Raw genomic sequence first — 22,451 nt, 5'->3', positions numbered from 1 at the left:
TAAAAAGCAACAATATGCTAGGCACTCAAAACAGGAGAAGATCATTTGGAGCCAAGAGCTGATAGCTCCAGTGTGTGGTCAGTAACACATCTGGCGACAGGCTGAGTGGCCAAATAGACTGTTGTCCTGAGCATAAAAACTAACAGGTGGCTCCAGCCAGCACAACAACATTTAGCACAGGGCTGAGCACCAGAGAGGGGTCATTGCAGGGTACCTGAGGTTGTGTATGCTCTTCAGGGCTCAGGGGAGCCTTCGAAGTCAGCTGGGAAGGTAGGACTGACAATTTTCAGGACTGTTTTGCACACTGCTGGGGGATGGAGGGGATCTGATCCTCCTAGGGACAGGCCCCTTCCCTACTAGAATTTGAATGGTAAGGACAGGGAGCTATCAAGGGCAGTCTCAGAGTAAATTCTCAGGAATACTACTCAGGAATCCAGCTCCTTCTACTGAGATGATTCTGGTCAATCTCCCCCCCACCCCCCTACCCCCACTCAATTCCTTCTCAGACACCCAAGCAACCTGACACTGCTGTGAGTAACCCCGGTTCCTAAACAGAAATTCTCCAAAGGGAGAAGATAAGCAGCTAGCAAATCCTAACATCTGCTGTCACCAGAATCCTCCCTCAACAAGGCACTGTCTTAATAAGCTCTAGTGTACACTATTTCCCAGAGGCCATCATCATAGTTCTGTCCTGTTATCATCAGTTTTAAACTCAACACTGGATCTTGTCTGTCACAATCAAGAGGTTAATCACCGAGCAGCACAACTGTCACTGTTGAATTAAGTGACCCCAAGGATGTGAGTCAGGTAAGGTATATGTCCCCCTGTGGTCACTCTAGTGACCTCAAATAGTGAATAGTATCCCTTTACCATCAGCAAAGGGTCAGGAACGTGCAGGGTCAGTTACCTCTTGAGCACGTGAATTCTTCAGTCCACAGGGACCAGGCTAAAAACTGTAAGAAAGAAATATCTCCAGAATTACCACCACCACATGGGCTGAGGAGGAACAAAGCTCTGGCTGAAGCCATCCTCTCTCACTGGCTGGTCTTGCATTGTTAACATGTATCTTAAATGTGCCTACTGCATACTTAAAAACATTGGAGTAAAGTTTCCTTTGAGTTCTTGCTTGTGGTTTCTTTCTCTCTTTTGTAACTTAATTTCTTAATTGATAAACAGTGGTTAGATGCCATGAAGTAGGTGGCAATACCTTAACCACATGCATGTTGTTAGGCCCAAGGGCCTCTTCCATCCTTGTTTAGGGAAATGGTAACCTCCTCTCCTTTCATACAACATTTGCTTGTAGCTTCTAATTAGAAGATGAAATGACAGTTGAGTTGATTAACAGATCTTTTTGGTGATGTGGGAAGGGTCTACAATGACAGATGACAAAGGAGGCAAGTTAGCACAAGTGACATAGCTATCACATGATGTCCTGGTCTGAGACTGTTGAGAAAATCAAACTGAATTCTGTATTTTCTAAATACAGTAAATATGAGACTTTGAGGACAGCCTGGGCTACTCAGCAAGAGTCTGCCACACCCCCTGAGCTAGTAGGTATAGTGTGAGGCCAAGGACAGAGTTACAAGGTCAGGGTTATTAATTCCATGCTGCATAATGAGCTGTACTATCATGGCAGTATCTTGGTTCCCTGCCTTGTTTCTCATCTTAATTTCTGGTGCCTTTCTCCTGGTACCACAAAACATACTTACTGATAGCATACTATAAGCTTCCTAGATCACCACTGGCACTCAGCCCTTTTGCGACAGAGTTTCTCTTTGTAGACCTGGCTGTCCTGAAACTCACTTTGTAGACCAGGCTGGCTTCAAACTCACAGAGATCCACCTGCCTTTGCCTTCTAAGTGCTGGGATTAAGGCATGCACTACCATGCCTACCTAGCATCTGACCCTTTTAATTTCAGTATCTACAAGTCTACTTGCCCCTACCAGATCTGGTATACAGAACCCCACCCACAGGAGGTTAAGTTAATGGAAACAGTCTCCATTTGGTATACGTGCAGGCAAGGTCCATACTTAAGGGCTTCTGAACTTTCAGACTTGCTGGGAGGGGAAGCAGGCAATGAAACATTCTTAGAACACCTTACAAAACCAGTCACAGCTAGGATCAGGTCTGGACAGAGGAAGAGGTGCAGTAGCTGACACTGTCTAATAGGAAGTGGAGGATTAACCACCCACCCCAGAGCCAGGGAGGAGCAGAGGGAAGAGTGTTCACAGGTTGGAATGGTTGATGCATCTGTGATGCTACAGCTAGACTTCGGTGTTTGGCACTGGGCTTCTCTCCAAATCCCCAGAAACCCCACTGTATATCCTGATGACTGAATGGGAAGGAAAGCAAGTTAGAAGCTACATGCTTTCCACATGCTGTATTATCTCGTCACATCCTTCCAGCCTCAGTTTTCTCAGTTGGGAAATGGGGCTACAATGCTGATATACCAAGTAGATTAAATGAGGTAGCTGGAGCTGTCTGTATGCTGTGAACTGTTACTGAACTTGACTACTAGCATAGGGAGGGTTTGCATTCAGGATAAGTTCCCTACACCCAGTTTCCACAGGTAAAGTCTGAGTATGTCAGTTCTGAGTCCAGCTATTAACACACACAGGGTCTGGCTATCAAAAGTGCCAGGTACATACTAAACATAAGCTAAATGATTGGTGCCTCTAACTTATTGATAGTTCACTACAATTGGTCAACATTATTACAGTGCTAAGGCTAGAACTGAGGGGCTCATGCACAGACAAGTGTTCCTCCCTGAGCTGCATTCCCAGCTTACTGTTTTGACGTGTGTGTGTGACACACACACACACATTTGGGTACAGATGTGCATGTGTATGTTCACGTGGTAGCTGGAAGTCAATGCAAGATGCCTTCCTCAATCTCTTTCCCCCTTCGTTTTTGAGACAGGGTCATACTGAACCTGGAGCACACCAGTGCAGCTAGACTGACATAAAAAGTGCCAGGCATCCTCCTATTTCTGCCTCCCTAGCATTGTGATTATATACATACACCACTGTGACCTGGCTTTTACACGGGTGCTGGATATTGAACTTAGGCCCTCATGTTTTGTGTCCACACACTATACAAATAGAGCCATCCCCCATTCTCTCTTAAATTAGGTCTTTGTCATAGGTTTTATTAACAGAATCCACTAGTGTCTCACAGTCATAAATTGGTAGAAAATTGACTTACATTTTAATCTTACAGAGCAAAGCCTGAGTGTCTTTCATCCCTTAGAAGCAAATGGCAGATGGTAACTAGAGAGTGGGCTCCTTCTGTACCATCAGAACACAGGCAGCTGCAGCCTCAGGGCAGAGCCCCAGGTTTCCACCTTCTGCTGTGAGGGCCTTTGTACCATGGATTCCAAGTGGATGATGGCTCTCTGTGGGGTAAGCAAGGATGCTGGGCAAATGCTGCATTACAGGCACCCAGCACAGGGCCATAGGAAATCTCTAATCTGACTGACACAGGATGGGTGGGTGGGTGGGTGGGTGGGAAGACTCTCCATCAGTGTCAGGAGTGATCTGAAGTACCTGGCTAGTCGGGTGAAATAAAATAAATTATTTACTCATCTCAGAATGTAGCTGTTCATGTGAATACTTATAAAGAGAGTGCTGCCTGATGCCCTGAACTCTAGGAAAGAAATTCCTGAATTTCTGTATGCAAGTGTGCTGAGAGAGTTGAGAGGGTTGTCATGTACTTTGTAAGGAGGGAGAGTGTGATAGTGGATACCTGACCTACTTGGGAACAAACTTACTCATCACAAGACACAATACGCATGGCAGTTTATCCTACTGTCATAAAATTCCTTAGGAGTAACCAGAGACGTTTCCACTTTTGATGCTGAAGTTTGAGCTTAGTATCTAAGAGAAACAAACATTCTGACTCTGATGGACCTTTTTTTTTTTTTAAAGACATTCCCCAGAGCCTAGACTGCCCACCAGAGGGCACCCTGTGAGCCATTGCAAGTATCCTAGAGCTGGGATCTCCCCAGCCTCACTTCAGAGAACTACCATTCCGGGAGGGACACTGGCAACACCTGCTTTATCCTTTTCTATCCCACAGGTCTCCACTGTGGCTACAAGTGAGGCTCAGAGAGCCATCTCCAAGTCTGATCAACTCAGTTCAACACCTGCAAGGCCAGGACCAGGAGAGATGGCAAAAGGCATCACAGGCAACAGCAGCCACCACAGCTAGGCTAAGCTACTGTTTAGAATCAGCTTTTGTGGGCCAGATACTCCCATCTGACCCTAGAAGGAAAGCTTTACAACACCCATTTTATAAATGGTAACAACTATGGTGGAGAGGGAAGGTATCACAGCAGTACAAAGGGATGGAACAACTCTGCCCCAGTGCTGACTACAGAGCCCTGCTCCTGCCACCACTGACTCTGCGGCCTTTCTTTCTTGAGATCAATCTGCAGGTGAGAATCAGGTGGACACAGTTTGCCCTTTTGCCTTTGGAGAAGAATGGGAGACAGGCCTGGGCTCTGTGGTCATTTGAGGCACTGTTTCTCACACTGCAGGTGGGCCTGTGGGGCATCCTGTTTTGACCCCTGTTTTGATGGCAGTTAAGCTTTCTAGGATTTCCTAGAAAGAAGCCATTAGAAAAAGCAGACACAAAGGCTGAGGAGGAAGCTAAGCTCATCTGGTTAAGTGGCTTCTGTGCAAGCATGAGTTTGACTCTCTAGAACCCACGTGAAAAGTCCAGGTGTGGCAATGCATGGTTGTATTCCTAGTGTTAGGGAGGTTGAAACAAAAGGATTCCTGGACTGTTGGAGAGCACAGCCAAGTTAGCAAGCTCCAAGTTCAGCAAGAGATCCTGTCTCAAAAATATAAGGTAGAGGGACAGTTGAGGATGGGTTTGTCAGTTGTGGCTACTACAGCCAGCACATCGAATTCAATGATGGTACCAAGATGCCTATCCTGGGCACCTAGAAGTTCAGTGCTACCCAGACCCACTGAACATGTCTGTCTATTCTTCCAAAGGCATTGGAGGTGACTTCTTATAGTCTCCAACTCTTCCTACAGTGCCCAGTGCTGATTGACAAGTGTGTGACCCCAGCATGCATTGCTGAGAACTTTATCATGATATAGACATGGGAGGCAGACTGACCTTTCACGGCCTGCTGCCTCAAAATAATCTCAGGGCATTCTGATGATCAGCATGTGTGGAGGTCAAAAGATGATGTCAGATCCCTTGGAATTGAATTTACAGATGGCTGTGAGCTACCATATGGGTGCTGGGAACCGAACCCAGGTCCTCTAGAAAAGTGTAAGCGATCTTAACCATTGAGCCATTTTCTAGTCCAAAAAAAATTTATGTATAGTACAAGCTCAGTAATTCATAACATGTAATACTCTGCTCAGATCTGAGCTGAGGTGTTCCTGTCACACTGTTGTTATGAAGTGGTGCAGAGGACAGACGATGGGTATTCATAACCATGACATTAGGTGATCCAACATGGAAACCCTCAGATTCATTACATACTGGTTTTTGAATCATGTTTTAGTTGCATACTCAGAAACCTTTTACTATCATCAGATCTTAAATCATTCATTCAGGATGTAAACCCACATCGGCCAAGAACTGAGCTCTAGAAAAATATAGCTTTTCCAGAAACCAACAGGCCTGTCTGGAGCATTTGGGAGGAGTCTGTCTTAGTGATGAGCACAGCAACTATTATAAGGAAACATTTAACTGGGGCTGTCTTATGGTTCAGAAGTTTAGTTTGTTATCATCATGGTGGGAAGCATGGTAGCACATCAGCATACATGGTGCTGGAGAGACAGCTCGACCCGACTTGAGCATCTGAAACCTCAAAGCCAATCCAGCGACACTTCCTCCAGCAAGTTCACATCTCTTAATAATGCCACTCTCTATGGGCCTATGGGGCTACTTTCATTCAAACTACAGGCAGAAGTCAACCCCCATTTTTAGGAAGATAGGGAGAGCCTGAACTTGAGCATGCTGGGCAAATGCTCTACCTGAGTTCATGACAGTTCTAGACAGCTGCCTTCTTCCTGGGCAGTCTTTGCATTTTCTCTCTATGAGGAACATCAGAAACCAACACCCTTAGGGCATACAGAACTCAACAATTTTATGTTCTTAATTTTGTTTTTTGAGACATGGTCTGTCTGAGATCCTGGAACAGGGCAGAACTGAGGCTCAGAGAGACAGAGAGCCTTGCTTAAGGTTACATGGCAGTTACTGAGGGAGCCACAGTTTTAATCCAATTGAGGGTTAGCTGCCCATCTCTTAACTACAAAGCTGAACATTCGGTATATGGCGAGCTCCTGTTCATAAAACTAGGAAGGGACCTGGGGAGATGACTCAGTCTGTAAAGTACTTGTGATAACAGCCTTGAGTTTGGATTCCTAGAACTCAAGTAAAAAGCCAGTACTGGGGTATCAGGGACAGGAGGACCCTGGGCCTTGCTGGTTGAGCTAAGGGTTAGTCAGAGGCCCTCTCTGGAAAGATACACCTGAGGTTGACCTCTGACCTCTATAGGTGTACACATCTGCATACACACAGTTGGGCAGGAATACTAGAGGAACATTTGGAGGGTCATGACATATTAGCTAGATTTAGATTAATTCCAATATCAGAGATTTTATTATGAAAATATAAAGTTAGCAATGTTAGAATTAGATTCAATCTTTATCTCCTTATACAATAGGCAAACAGGGCCCTAGGGGGATGAGATATGGCAGGGCAGCAATGCAACTCCCTCACTGTGTGAGCTTGGTGTCCTCCTAGTTTCTTCTCCGCCCATGTGTGAACATCTTCATTAGGGGACAGAGTGTGGCCTGGTCAGACCCGGGTTCCACAGGATACTACACCAGTCTGTGTAAGTTGGGCATGAGGCTATCTCTGTCCCTCATTACTACCTCTGTCAAGTGGGGAGGCAAAAACTGCCACATTCTACGTAGCACAGAGTGCAAGGGAAGCAATCAGCAGTGACTCAGATACAGTGGATATCTAGACAAGGCAGCCATGATGATGTATTAATACCATGTTGACTATTATGGTGAATTATTTATCCCTGTTAGAAATAAGCAAAAGCAGAAATTTAGTGCTTAACCAGAACGAATCAAGCCCAGACACTTGTTGAAAGTGAGTAGTGGATTTTCTAGTGAGACCCAAAAGTAACCTCTGAGGTAGGTCACTGAGAAGCTTCCTGAACAAAGAAATGAAATTTTAAATGTATCCTTTCCCACCAGAGGGTTCTGTCTACCTTCTTTATGAGCCAGAAGGTTAAAAGGAGAACTTACTTGAGACTGTCCTCAAACTGATGGGCCTATGGGAAATTTTGTGACTCCTCTGTTCCTGGGGATATCCTCAGAGCTCCTGGGATGCTGCTGCGTACCTGTTTTTACTCCCCACGTTCATAGCTTCTTTGTCACCCAGGTCACATAAAAGCTGCATGCTGCTCCCCCCCCCCCCCTTGCATCTCTTCATGCACTCACCTAACTGCACATCAGTTGTGAACCGAAGTCTGTGGATCATGCTGACTTTGAATGACTTGTAATGGTGGCTGCTAAGCATATCCTGTACTGTAGCGATGTCAATTTGTGAGTCTTCCTCAAAAACTCCGTCTGCCCTTGAACCTGGGGAGGAAAAGAACAGTTTAACACATAAAGATACATGAGGCTTGGCAAATGGTGTCTGCTTAAAATGCTTTGGGATAAATTAAAATAATACGGGCTATTTAATTTGGAGGAGAAAAGGCTGAGCAATGACTTAATAATGCCATCCCAGTAAACAGAGGATGCTAACGTATTAATCATTCAACAGTTAATTCCACAAACACTGCCTATTCCAAGACAGGCCCTTGGTTGGGCAGCGAGGGAAAAAAGTGGAAACACCCTGCTTGTGCTCTCAGGCAGCTTGGTCTGTACAGAGCTGGTCAAAATCTGGGAATGCGGTGGTTATGGATGTTACCCATGCTCCTTGAAGAACCTTGCCCCTTCCAAATCCCCAACCTGCTTAGCAGACCCTGCCCTGCACTCCAGACATGACATGGGTGATGAACAGGAAGCTGGAGTTCTACAACTTTTTCTGAATCCCAGGCGTCTTGAATGAAAGAAACCCTTTCTACAGCCAGCAGCGGAGGCAGGGCATCTTATTAACTGGTTGAACATTTTTCCAATTTCTTATCAGTCCTTATAATGCCTCTCTTAGATCCTCCCAAACTCTACATACTGCTCCTAGGTCCAAGGTCATATCAGGCAACAGCAAACGATCATCAGTATCCAGAGTCTGGGACGTACACTTCTAAAGTTCAGTTGTTGGGTCTTGTTCATGGCCTATACTAATCTTTTAATGCTACCCCAGAACAACCAAAATCTTCCCCTTCCCAATGCTAACTCAGACTTTACCACTTCCTTGAAACCCACTTTAGTGGCTCTGACAAACATCTATAATAGCTGGTGTATACGGATCTGGAGCTGGGCAGACCTGGTTCAATTCCCACCTCTACCTCTGATTTACAGTGTGATCTTAGGTGAGTCACTACCTCTGTGAACTTGTCTTTGACATTCATAGAACATCAACATTCATGCAAAGAATCTAATACATGATTCTAACTAACAGTATCCAGAGGGGCTTGTACTCAGCCTTGTTCTAGAACTCCTTGGTGGTTGCTTTGTTCTAATGTGGAAGTTTCACAAAGGTCAGTGAAGTTTCTTATTCAACTTTATGTTTCTTCCTGAGAACAGCACAGGCAACTGGGGTGCTCACACTAAATTTCTAAATAAATAATGGACAGTCTGCTACCTGTGTCAGCCATGATGTCAAGTACTTTATTCATGTTAAGCCTCATGACAACATGGAGGGTTCTGGAATTTACTATCTTAAACCAGTGAGGAGCTAAGTCATATCTCAAGGCCACCCTACATAAAGGCAAACCACAGGCAAACTTCCAGAATTTCTTCAGATGAAGGCTGTGGGCCCAAAAGCACTAGCTTTGGGTATCTCCGCAGCCTGACAAATCCATGTTTTTCTTTGCCTACAGGCTGACTTTTCAAGTAAGTCAGTTCCTTTCCCTTTAAAACTGAAATCAGTTATTAGGCACTGTATGTTCTGTTTCCAAACACTATGGCCATTCATGTGGACAACACAGCATCTGTGATAGCCTGTCTCTTGGGAAGGATGTGATACACTTGGACACAGTCCCATCTTAGAGCATACTGCACATGTCATCCTCCCTGCTTAGAACACCCTGCTTCTTGTCCCTTTCACTCTTCTCCTATCCCTTCTCAAAAGCCTAGTCAAATGAGGCTCCAAGAAGGGAGATTCTTCTTGACTTCAAGCCCCCCCCCACCTAGTATGGCTCCTGACACTGTACCCTATCTTCTACAGGCCAGTGACTAGGAAGTCATTACTGTCTTTGCTTCTAGACAATAAGCCACAGGAGGGTAGTCACAATGATTGCTGTGCTCACCCCTGTAGCCAGTCCTTCTTGCTCCTGCTCAGAGAAGGCAGGAACCTAGTGCAAGTGCAGTGGTAGATGGTGACTTAACCAGTATCCCACTGCAGGACAGACTGAGTGACATGCCACCTATGCACGAGCTACCTACTGACTGGCTTTACTCTTTGATGCCCAGTGATCTGGGACACATCGTGGTCCTCACTATCTCCTGGGAAATGTGACATCAGAATAAAGGCTGGGAGGAAAGATCAATAGCCATTTATTTTATTCAAACTACATTTAAATAGAAACATAACTGCCAAAAAGCATTAATTTCTATCTTAGGATTTTTATATGTGAAATTTATAAAAACTTTCTTTATTCTTAAATACTAAAGTCCATCTCAGCCATCTTTGCTGAGAATAACAAGTTAGATACAGCTTAGCCCTGAGTTCCATAGCTTTTGGAACTGTAACTAATTGGTATTTACTAAACATTGCAGGTATTTGATTTGGAAAGAGTAATAGCTCATTATGCTAAAATTCCAATTACTAAAATAAAACAACAGCAAAATCCCATACTTAAGATTTTTACATTTTATGATGCTGGATTAAAACCAATTTAAAAATTACTACACGTGACATATATTTTTTTTTTCTGAGCAATTTCAATGCCAGCTGCTAATAAAGCATCTTAGTTGTAAATGATAATTCAGATGCTTTTAGATAAAGTGGTGCATAAATACAGCTGGAAATTGATTTAGTTTCTTACAGAAGCTGCTGAAGAATGACACATTCTGTTTAATACACCAGCTAATGTGTCCTAAAAGCTCAAACAAGTGCCAGTTTTCATGGCTAACTTTACTGTGGGAGATTAATGAAAACTTGATATTTTGCTGAAATGTTAATAACGGGCAGATGAGATGATAGGATTTTAGTCAAGGTCTTAAGCTATGGAATAAAAAGCAAGGCTTGTCAATTTCCTTCTATTAATTTTAGACTTTCATAGCTGGAGCTGGTTCAACACTAATGTTTCACACACTGACCTTCTCCTCTCTGCCAGGGGAAATTCACATCCCATTGAGGATTTAGGTTTCCTTATGCTTGAGTGAGTTCTGAGCCATGACCTGCTGACGGGGCTATGCCAGCTCTTAATATCAGGAAGGCACAGCATCAAGGGAGCAGGGAAGGTGCTGTCCTGCATTCCCTCCAGTTCCAGCTGCTCACTCCAAGCAGGGCAGTAGCTTCGAGCCCCACTGCCAGTCTTCAAGTGGACCCAGGAATGCCACTGAGTGTAGGGCTCATCTGTGTGTGTATGTGTCTCACCCATCCAGCAGTGCAGACTGTGAGAAGGGACCGGTAGCAAAGGGTCTTGATCCTCTGGAACTTATGACCCAGCTACAGAACACAAAGGAACAGGACAAGCAGACAAGCCCAGTGAATGGCATCTGCAATAGCACTTTACCTCCAGGCAGCTATCTGAAGTGAAGCACTGAATTAGCAGTGTTTGGGGGCCAGAAAAATGCAATGGGTTAGTATGCAAACCTTGCGTGTCTGTACCTTGGAGAAAGTGGAACCCAACCACACATGCAAGCACTTGTTATTATGCCTTTTGCATATGGAAATCATTATCGTAGTATCAACTTCGCATTATAACCCTACTTCTGCTCAAGTTCACATTTTATCTTCTCAAAGTGAAAAGCAGAGAGAACCAGAATGTCTTAAAAACAAACACACAAACCCTCCCCAAATCATTAATTTAATTGAAATATAACCCTTTGGTATTTTGTTAAATTAGCAATTAAAAAGGTCACAAGCAATTAAATAAGACAAAAGCCACACTGTGTTCATCTACATTAAAGCTGAACTGGATCTTCTCATGAGTGACAAGATGAATTGTAATGGTGCCTTCAAAGACTTCACAGTGTACTCTGTCAAAGTCGGGAGTGTTAATGTCTCTATGTGCTGTGCATTACCATAATGTATTGTGTCAAAACGCTCACATTGCAGTAACTCAAGGCTGAATGTGATAGATCACATTTTGGGGTGGGGCTTAGTAGTGACTTGAGCACAGAGCACAAATGAACTGATGAGAAGGCTCTGGCAGAGTATAACTTGCAAAGGTCTGGGGACAACAGAGAATCTTAGAGGAAGCAGTCTAATTCCCTGGAATAAAATCAGGAGGACTGTGGAATGGAGTCTGATCCTTGTCTCAGGGGAAGAAAGGTCAAACAGGCTGGGATGAGCAACACAAAGGGAAGAAGAGAGGCAATAAAGGAACCAAGTCCAAGGCAATACTAGCTTCTGCAGTGAGGAAGAAAGAGTGGGTATGTGGGACAGACCACAGGTGTAAAGTTACATGTACCTTAACACCCTAACTTCTGGCCCACTCACTATGGGTTCAGAACAAGTGGGGCAGGATCACCAGGCTCTGGAATCTGTGTGCTTCTTTGCTGTTTTCACCCTTTTCCTTCTCTTGGGCTCTGCTAAGCGCTGTTTCTACACCCTGTGTACACCCTTTTGGCCCTAGGACAAGAGAATATGGCTGGAACAGTGAATTCAAAATCAGAGATCTTCAAAGTGCAGGTCTGGGCTAATGGTGGGCACATCTACCTCCAAGGTCCCTTCAGGGCCCCATGGTCTTATACTGTTTTCATAGCGACAGTAAAACATCTTTTGCCTTTTACGTTCATTCCCTTACAAATGCACATTGCAATAAAGAGTTCTGATTCCACAATGCAATTAACCTTTAGGAAACGATCACTTGAATTTTGATATAAATGAAAATTAATACCAACAATTATCTGAAAAGGGTATGGAAGTTCTCTCCCCTGTTTCAGTAATGTATCTGTGTTAGGACAAATTTTCTTACTATATTACAACCCAAACAGTGTATTGTAACAAACTGAGTACAGAAGCAGATATGGAGACCTAGGATATTCTATTAGACAGAAAAGTGCAAAAAAAATAAAACAGGGCTGGGCTGCAGCTCAGATGGCAGAGTATTTACCCAGCGTGTTCAAGACCCTGGGCACATAGAAACCAGGACACCCCAGCACTGCACACACCAGGCATGGAAGTACACACCTATAATCCTAGTACTCTGAAGTCACACTCAGTATAAAGAGTTCAAGGTCAGCCTGGTTACAAGACATCCTGCCTTCGGACTGGGGGCTGGGGGTGGTATAGGAGTGGGGTGGGGAGGAAAGGAAGTAAATTCTCATTAAAATTTCAAAGAAAATCTAGTTATTTTTTTCACAAAATGTTTATGCTAACAGATCTATTCTTTTTAATGAGACTTAATAAACACAAATTTCTGATTATGTTTATATTTGTAGACATAGGCAATAAATAATTTTTTTTGTAGTTTTCAATACATTGTTATTAGTCAGATGGTGCACATACTTGTAATGCCAGTATTTAGGAGCTTGAAGCAGGAGGATTGAGAGTTCCAGGTCAGCCTAAGTCACATAGACACACCTTGTCACTGCCCCCACACAAACAAAACAGGAAACAAACATTGCCAAATCAAAATAACACACATTTGGTGCTGGGGATTGAACTTGAGGTCCTGAATGACCTCAAGTTCAACATCTAATTCCCAGCTTCACCCCCAGTCCCACTTTAGTAACTTTTAAGTGTAAAGGGGTTCCAACGCAAGAACCATGAGAACTGCTAACTTGGTGCCATGGACACCATGATGAATCACAGAAGTGACATCAGGCCTGTGTGAATGTGCTACACCCTGACAGCAAACCTGCTAGAAGTGTCCACACACATTCCAAGTAACAGTTTGCTCTCAGTGCTGAGAACCAAGGCTAACTACAACCCCCACTTCAAACAGTAGCTCATACATGTGATTCTATAGGCACCAACTGAAACATTTAGAGACACATGGCTTTCTTTCAAACGAGTAGGCACTAGTCATTAAGTCAGATGAACTCACTGTATGCTATTGGCATTTTTCCTATATCCACAGAGCAAGCTACACAGGACTTTCAAGTTCACCCTGTTCTTGCCCGGACTGTTTGACAGTATGCTGCCCAAACTGGACACGCAGGACCCACAGGAAGGTGACTGGTGAATCTGCCAAAACAAGATGGACATTGATACATGGTTCCTGCTGCAGGACGAGTCTGCCAGACATTCTGCAGGACACAGAGAAAAATGACTTGACAAACTGCCAATACAGGGGGACAGTTTAAAATTTCCTGCTTCACTGAGAAGTCTACGCAGACACACTGTGGCCTTTGGGCTGGAGATGGATGCTCCAACATTACAGAAGAACTTTGGGTGACTGTCCAGTCAGCGAGATGTCTCTGTCAATTCTAGAGTTTATATACTATCCTTCTGAGGTCTTTGATGGAGTTGAAGACAGATAGTTATGGTTATTGTTTTCCTTAGTTATGATAAAAGATAAGTTACATATAAAACTTTAGACTCATAAAGATAGGATAGATGACAGAATATTTTCTTTAAATTTTGTCATATGTTAATGGACTAAATATTGTTAATTATAGTTCTCATTTGATAACTGCTGTCATATATAATTTTATTACGTTAAAGTTAAAACTTTTCTTTTTATTTAGACAGAAAAGAGGAGATGATGGGGGGGGGTGTCCTTCTATTTGTTTCTCTTATTGGTTGATGAATAAAACACTGATTGGCCAGTAGAGTCAGGAAGATAGGTAGGGTTTAAATGAGTTCACCAGACCCAAGATAAAAGGTAAATAGGTGTTCGATTGGGGAACAACTCACACAGATAAGGGTAAATAACCACTTTGGCTTTCCTATTGCAGAAGATTCAGTCTCTGCCCTTCTGATGCTCTCCATAACTCAAGAGAGTGAGAGCTCACTGCTCCTCTACCTTAAAAGAGTCAGATTTGCACCTGAAACCACACTGAAAAGGGTGTATTCACTAATACAAATTCACTGACAAGGTGAGATGCCACTAGAGCTATACAAACAGCTGACTGGGAAAGGGAAAACAAACAATGGTCCCCACCATTCTATCTCAAAGTCTTGCAACCCTGTTCACTCCCCAACCACTGCTGCTTTAGCCAAATTGGTTTCTGCTCAGGCTGTACCATCTGGCCAGGGCATACTTTCTTCTTCCAAATGTCTATGCTTCAAAGTCTAGTTCAATAGAACCTTCCTTGGTTTCTCTCTTGAAACCTGCACATCTCTGGGGAAGGCTCTCACTGTGACTTTCATGTATCTGTGGTCTCCTTGTGGAGAGGCACTCCCCACAGGCAGGGAAATTTCACAGTTTGTCACTCAGTAAATGGTCAACAAAAGCTGCCAGCAGAATAGTACAACCATAGGCTTTGATCCAAGAAGTTTTGTGGTCAGCAGAACCTGAGTTCACCTGGGCCTACAGAACTCACTACGCCATCCAGACCTTTCGAAAGAGGGTGAACACTAAGGACAAGGATTCAGACTGGCATTTATTGAGTGTGTACTGTATGTTCTATACTAGATGCTGTATGTTCAGGATTATGGACATGTGGTCTTTTATTTCCCAATGTCTTTTTAGGTCAGGTGATACCCCCAAATGTGAGGGGGAGAGAGAGAGAGAGAGAGAGAAGGTGAGGCTCAATGTGTCATCTTGTTGCTAGAGTCATGTAACCACTGCATAACCTGTTTTGGGTAAAGGCATTCCTTCAATGGGCTGGAGCTATATAATGCCACAGGCCATAAATGCAGAGTAAACAGATCACAAACATGCCTGCCCTCTGGAACAAAGGAATCGGGGTCAAGACTGAAATGTCTCTCTTCCCAGTCAGACTCAATGCTGGATGCCTGAGCAAGTCATGGAGAAAATCTCTGCCTCAGAGCTCTGCATCCATCATTTTTTTTTTTTTTTTTCCAGAAGCAGTTTAAGTCCCCAAAGTCCCATAAGCCCAAAGCTTCCCCTCTATTAAACACTTCCCTTCAGCTGCTAGTCATTTTTGCTGGTCTCTAAAAACGATCAATATGTGATATACTATAGCACACACAGGCCCCTCTGCAGTATTCTCTTTAAAGCCACCAGAATCGCACAGTAGGATATTGGCTATGCTACAAACTGAGTAGGGATCCTTGCTGTCACAGTGCTTAATTGATTAAACTCTTGGAGCCAGAGTCAGTCTGCTGGAGGACTTCCCATGTAGAGATGTCAGCTCTCCTTCAATAAATAAAGGTAACCTTGCTTTATGAGGTGATCAGAAAGAAACAGCTTCAGGTCTGCAGAATTTCTGAAAGAACAGATCACAGTAGGGCCTTGCTTAGCCCTTAGCTTAACCTGTACCCATGCCCAGTTCAGGGTGGCCTTCTCAATGCCAAGTGTCTCTGACTTGGGGCTTCAGATGGGCAGCGTCTAGCTTAGAACACCCTCTTACCTACTGCTTTAACTCATCTTCCCCTTTCTTCAAAGAAGCTGTTCCCCTCAAAATGGTTACTTGAAAGCCACCTTTTGCTAAATAAAAGTACCGTCTCTTTCCCTGGGCCCACCAGGTAGCAAAAGCACATGCCAGCCTGGCATCTCTTTGCCTTTATTTTGTACAGACTTTTGATGGAAGGAACAGAAGTGAATTACTTTAATCACCTTGAGTTACAAGAAGAGCAAACCACGGAAGACAGATACCCCTTCCCATTCCCATGAGAGTAAGGCTTCAATCTAAGGGAATAACTGATGAACAATTTAACAATTTTATCAGAATACCTCACTGGAGGGGCCAGAGCTGAGCCATGATGGGCCAGGGATGGGAGGGGACACATCTTGACCAAGTCCAGATTCCTCTTGCCCTCTACTTAAATCTAAGCCTTCTCTCAGTTCTAAAAGGCAGACTTGGGGGCTGCTGAGCCCCTTTATTTGTTCCCCATCCTGTTGTGGGCATACTGGGTCAAACTCTTTCTCTGTTTTTCACCATCCCTTGCCTCTCCAGTTATACTGGACTAGTCTTTTGCTGGTTACTCTTCAACCATGTAGTTGTCACTGACCACAACTGAGATCCAATGTCAACATATAAAGGACAAGTAGACAAATACACAATCAAAGTGAACACAACTATCCTTGAGAGGTGGAGTATGACCATTTGTGGGGTGGGACACAGGGCTTATGATGGGTTTGCTTATAAGTTAGGCTGGCAAAATTGCCATCACTCCTTCCTCCAATGTGTCTTTGTTTTTGCTCAGTGCTCAGGGGAAGTAATGTTCCCTCCCAAACCCCTAGGGATCCTAAAATTAGACAGTTTACATGGCAGAATACCTAAGGACTGGAAAATCTGATCAACACTGAGGTCCAGAATCAAGAGACAGAGCACAATGCTGGAAGAAACCCAACTCCCGTCTAATCACTACAGGAATGTCACCTGATGCATTACCAAAACCATTACTGGGGACAGCAGGGCACATTCTGGGGCCAGGAGCTGAGCAGTGAAGCTCTGTGCCCTCACTTAGAGCCCAGACAGGGTTTGCAGCTTGTCAAACGTGTTTCTTTACTGCTCTAATGTACCAGTGTATCGCTTAATGAAAGTTCTTAATTGTAATTCAATTAATTACATACACAGAGTCCCCAATTACATTTTCCAATAAGACATTGGCTGTTGTACAGGTCTAAATGCACTTAACCAATTTTAATATATTAAGACCAATTTCCCTTGAATACTAATTACTACCTAATGATAAAATGAAAGGGGGGGGGAACTTTTCAGAAAGGAGAAGTGAGAAAAACTCAATTCATGTGGACAATGGGCACTTGCATTACTTAAAAAGTCCCCGTGGACAGGTTAGCTTCCTATCCGGGTCAGCACAGCTTTTAGTCCCAGAGGTCCACTCCTCCTTTGCCCAAATGGATTGTGGGAAGTGTAAGAGGTTACTAGGAGGAGTACAAAGGACAAGGCCACACAAGTTCAGAGCAGATTGTGACTGGGAGGATACTGAGGCACAGGCATTTTGTTAATGGCCAACCCTTATATGGTGCACTGTGGTTCATCATTAGATTTTAACATATAGCGTCATTTACTTGCTTCCATAGTAACATTTCACAACAGCCCCACAGGGCAGGATCACCATCATATTCATCACATGGAGAAGTGAGGCTCACAGAGAAGGACTTGCCCAAGTGACAAATACCTCACCTTTCCTCCTACACATATGGCCAATCTGCCCCTGTTAACAACAGCAAGAGGTGGACACAGGAACTCTGCAGGAACACTTCCGTTCCATTTAAATTCTGCTAGTATGCAAGGGGTCTGTTATGCAACATCAAGTAGAAAATTCCTTACAGAGAACACCTACCTCCAAGCTAGACAAGCAACTGCCGTTCAGCAATAACTCAACCTGAAATATGGACCATAAGCGTCACAAGTCACTGCTCCTTGTAAACAGAGTTTATTTCCATGATCACATTTTCCTTTGTACTTGAGGAATACTGCTGTGGTCTAATAACAGAGCTTTAAAGCCCTTCATTCAGTGAACACGATAGAGCCTGGTGGAATTAGTAATTTGTAACAGAAGAAAGCAAAGCTTCCATGAACAGAGAGAAACCACCAGGGAGTCTCCAGGCCTGGCTGAGAACAAACAGGAGGAGGAACTGGCCTGCTGTGAAGAAGCTTCACAGAGGGTTCTGGAAACACATCCAAGCCTGCATCACTCTCTTCCCTTCCATTTTCTTTAGTCTAGCTATGGAGACAAGACACAGCTTGGGGGCAGAGTGAGGACGTCAGGGCTGGGTGCAGGAGGCACAAGCCATCACAGGGAAGGAGTGGGGTCTAGCCAGACAATGAGAGGAGGTGCATTAAGATCTGGTCACTGTGCAGGGTCACAGGGGATGCACTCTAGCTTGTAGCAGACAAATCCACCAATTTTGGTTCAAGAGGAGGAAGGAGATGGACTATTTAAACCCTGGATGTGGCAGCCAGGGATGCCAGCAGGCTTTGAAGAGTTGTCTCCCACCCCCCCACCCCCCCTTTTGTGTGCATCTGTTTTGAGACAGGGTTTCTTTGTGTAGCCCCGACTGTCCTGGAACTCTCTTTGTAGACCAGACTGGCCTTGAACTCACAGAGATTCACATGCCTCTGAGTGTTGTGATTAGCTCAGTGCTTTACTGGGTCTTTAAGGGGCAACTAAATGAGGGCTCTCTGGCCCTGCAGATCATCTGTTGTGTGACCTTAGATAAAGGGAGTTTTAAGTTCAGGAAGGCACTGAAATGATGGAAGGTTGTGAGCATTCTGTGCATCTCCTCTGAAAGTTGCTGAGCTGCAGCACTGACACCTTTCCATAGCACCTTTATTAACAAAGCAAAGGAACTGGGTTCAGTTTTGCTGTACACTTGATGGAAGAAGACAGTTTTATTTTCCTGGCTCTTTGTTAGTATTCATAAAACATTAACAAATCACTTCCCCTCCAGAGCCTCAGTTTCCTCCTCTATAACAGAGACATGACCACACTTTCCTAACAGGTTGTTACCCAGTGATCTTATCTCACTCCATCTTCACAACATGCCCTAAGCAGATCCCACCTCCATAGGAAACTGGATCTTGGAGAGGTGCTACCCATGATGTGTTCAAGAGCAGAGGCTGCAAGTATGTCACCTAAGGTCTACCTGGTCCTAGTGACGATCCTTTAAGCACTATGCTGAACTATTATGATACAGTCTAGTGAGTGGTAAAGACAGACAGTGCCTGGCAGTTTCTAGGCAGTCCGTAAAGCCAGGTTACTCTTGGGCACATTTTGGCCCCAATGATGAGGAATTCCAGAGTTCCTATCTCAAAGCTATAAAAGAAGCTGCTTCTTTCTTTTAAAGCCCTGGAAGGGTGACCCACATTTGATTGTATGAAAGGTCATGCAGAGCATTTGGCAGAAGAGAAAACTGAGGCTCAGTGTGGTGTCAGGATTTAGATGGAAGCTTGAAACAGAACAGGAGTCAACTGCTACCTCCTTCTCAGAACATACTTGCTGCTTCAGTCTGGTCTGCTTCCAGCTTCAGCAGACGGTTGGCTGAAAGATACAGTAGCTTATGAGACAAGGATCCAAACTGGAAAGCTCAGGACTCTGGCTCGTCACCTTCTCATTTAGGCTGAGATCCAAGCACAAATGTGAGCTCTCAGTCCCTAGGCAGAAACTTGTCACATCAGTTCATTTGCAAGCTTTCCTCACAGAGTACAAAGACAATCAACACAACCATTCTCCAACCTGAAGTTCAGGTTGGCTTTGGATCAGAGGGTTGACTTCAGGTTTTGATGCTATCTGGGTAGCTTTGGGAAAGTCTCCTCACAATGAGAATAATGTCTGCAGGAGAAAACATGAGGAAGCACTTAGAAAACGTCCACTATAAGATCCTGCTACAGTAGGCCTCAATAAATGACTTGAAAACACCGCTGGGTGTGGCTGCTTTAAAAAATGTTACGCCCCCACCCCTCTGAAGAAAAACTGAGAGGCTGCTATCTCCATTACTGTTGTTTCAATCCAATGATGTTACTTATAAATTGAACCTCACTCTGGAACAGCAGAAAGAACCCTGCTTCTAATTTCTCTTGATCCTCAATCCCAGGTCACTCCCTTCTCTCTCTCTCTATCTTGGTCAAGGCTCTTATAGCCCCATGGTTCTAGACTACCACACCTGTACGCCAATCCTCTACCAGCCACAGAGTCTGAACTACCATTATTTCTTAGTTAAAGCCAACACTCTGATGGATAACTATGCACCAGGTACTATCCTGAACTAAGAACCTTAGATGAGAACACACTGACTCCTGCTGTGAGCACTACAGAGGTAGCTGAATGGCCCACAGTTTCAGTAAAATGCTGGTGCTCTTGAAGTAGTAAGCACTATGGACAGGAAGCCATGGGCTGGACCACACATTTTCCAATGGACTCTACTTGGCTCCCTTTGAACATGGCTCTTAAAGTGTAGTGAGGCTGGCCTGACCAAGCATAACAAAAACAGCGAGAAAAAAAATATTTTAAAAATATTGTGTTGAAGGTGGAGCCAGGGAAACGCGGGAAGGAGGGGCGGGGCCTCAGCTGGCCAGCTGGAGTGGTGCGGGAGGCGGCAACATTGTTTCAAGTTGGACAAATTGTCAAGGTCTGAGCTTTGCTTGCGTTCCATCCCGAGCTGGGGCTGCCGTGCTCACCTTGGCCCCTAGGTCCTGAGCCCCCGAGTGACAGGTCCATTTTCTTCAGGGTTCCTGGGCCCCATTCCCGGGGGGCCTGAGACGCTGCACTAGAGCTCTATGGGGAACTTCCAAAAGGTGGAGAAGATCGGAGAGGGCACGTACGGAGTAGTGTACGAAGCCAAAAACAAGATGACGAGAGAAGTGGCGCTTAAGAAAATCTAGCTCAACACTGAGACTGAAGGTGTGCCCAGTACTGCCATCCGAGAGATCTCTCTACTTAAGGAACTTAATCACCCTAATATTGTCAAGCTGTTGGATGTCATCCACACGGAAAATAAGCTTTACCTGGTTTTTGAATTTCTGCACCAGAACCTCAAGAAATTTATGGATGCCTCTGCTGTTACTGGTATTCCTCTTCCCCTCATCAACAGCTATCTGTTCCAGCTGCTCCAGGGCCTAGCATTCTGCCATTCTCACCGGGTCCTGCACCGAGACCTTAAGCCACAGAATCTCCTTATCAATGCAGAGGGGTCCATCGAGTTGGCAGACTTTGGACTAGCAAGAGCCTTTGGAGTCCCTGTTCGTACTTACACTCACGAGGTAGTGACCCTGTGGTACTGAGCACCTGAAATCCTTCTAAGCTGCAAGTACTACTCTACAGCTGTGGATATCTGGAGCCTGGGCTGCATCTTTGCTGAAATGCACCTAGTGTGTACCCAGCACTATGCTAAGTGCTGTGAGGGACACAGAAGAAATGGAAGACACAGTGGCTGCGTCACAAGGAGGGGGGATGACCGCAGTGTTTACCCCATACCTCGTGACCCTGCGTGCCCTGTTTCCTGGAGATTCTGAAATTGATCAACTCTTCCGTATCTTTCGGACTCTGGGGACTCCAGATGAGGTGGTTTGGCCAGGAGTTACCTCTAAGCCTAATTATAAGCTGAATTTCCCCAAGTGGGCTAGGCAAGACTTTAGCAAAGTTGTGCCTCCGTTGGATGAAGACGGACAGAGCCTGTTATCCCAAATGCTACATGCACTATGACCCCAACAAGTGGATTTCAGCCAAAGCAGCCCTGGCCCACCCTTTCTTCCAGGATGTGACTAAGCCAGTACCCCACCTGCGGTTGTGATACCCTTCCCAAAGCCCTCTTCACCCTTGGTCTGACTTGACTCTAGGCCTTTTGGACACAGGTCAGCCTCCTGCTCTTTTCTGGCTGTCTTAGCACTCACTTTTTCTCTTGGCCAGCCGGTTCCGGGGATTCAGAGGTGCAGGGAAAGATGAGGCAACAGGAAAAAGTTTTGGTATCAGATGCACTTAACCCAGTGCCCACTACCTTCTCTCCTCTTAGTTGTTACTGAGGATTGGTATTCAAAACAAAACAAGACAAAAGTGACCATTCCCCATCCACTCCCATGCCAAGTTTTGCTTTCCCAGTCTTAGACTGTCTCATAATTATTATGTCCCATGTTTAGGAAGACACACCCCAGACCTCCTGGTGCCACTGTTTTGTAAAGGCTAACTGATAAACTGGGACATTTCGGAACCAAGCAAGAGAGGTCTGCTTTAATGAATTAGATTAAAAAATAGATCCAAACAGTTTAAACCTTAGTTGTAGTGTGTGGCCTCACCTGACAATCAAGGAAGCCCAGAAGAATCAGGAGGGGGTGGGAATTGGTCTGTTCACCATGGTTCACAAGGCAAGGTGAAAGACACCAGAATCTTTCTTTTAGAAATTTTATTGTTTTCTGGTGCTAGAGACTAAACCCAGGACCTTACCCTCACTAAGCAAATGCACCACCCTCGAGCCAGATTTTCTAGCCTTCTTTTGGAGTTTCAGCTCTTCAGTTTGTCAGAGGTCCCTGTTGCCATATTCTTCTGAGAGTTAGTTACCCCTTATTCCATAGTGGAAGTGAGGCTTCAGATGTCA

General features: G+C 44.6%; 1 protein-coding gene, 1 non-coding gene and 1 pseudogene across 7 annotated transcripts in view; 1 reads left to right on the top strand and 2 right to left on the bottom strand.

The window, feature by feature from the left end:
- The window catches only part of Mapkap1 (MAPK associated protein 1), a 226,092-nt gene that overhangs the window by 35,198 nt on the left and 168,443 nt on the right, over window positions 1–22,451 (bottom strand). For all 6 annotated transcript variants that reach the window (XM_051185260.1, XM_051185258.1, XM_051185257.1 and 3 more), the window contains one exon: window positions 7,483–7,623. In XM_051185260.1, the coding sequence (XP_051041217.1) occupies window positions 7,483–7,623 (141 nt within the window). The remainder of the gene's footprint in view (window positions 1–7,482; window positions 7,624–22,451) is intronic.
- LOC127222876 (U6atac minor spliceosomal RNA) lies at window positions 1,168–1,293 on the bottom strand. The gene has a single exon (XR_007834569.1). It is a non-coding gene; the product is annotated as a U6atac minor spliceosomal RNA (small nuclear RNA).
- Window positions 20,641–21,841, top strand: LOC127222804 (cyclin-dependent kinase 2-like; annotated as a pseudogene).

Source organism: Phodopus roborovskii, unplaced genomic scaffold, assembly GCF_943737965.1.
Source record: "Phodopus roborovskii unplaced genomic scaffold, PHOROB, whole genome shotgun sequence".
NCBI lineage: Eukaryota > Metazoa > Chordata > Mammalia > Rodentia > Cricetidae > Phodopus > Phodopus roborovskii.
Note: the sequence above shows the minus strand (reverse complement) of the source record. Positions and strands in the feature narration are given on the sequence as shown.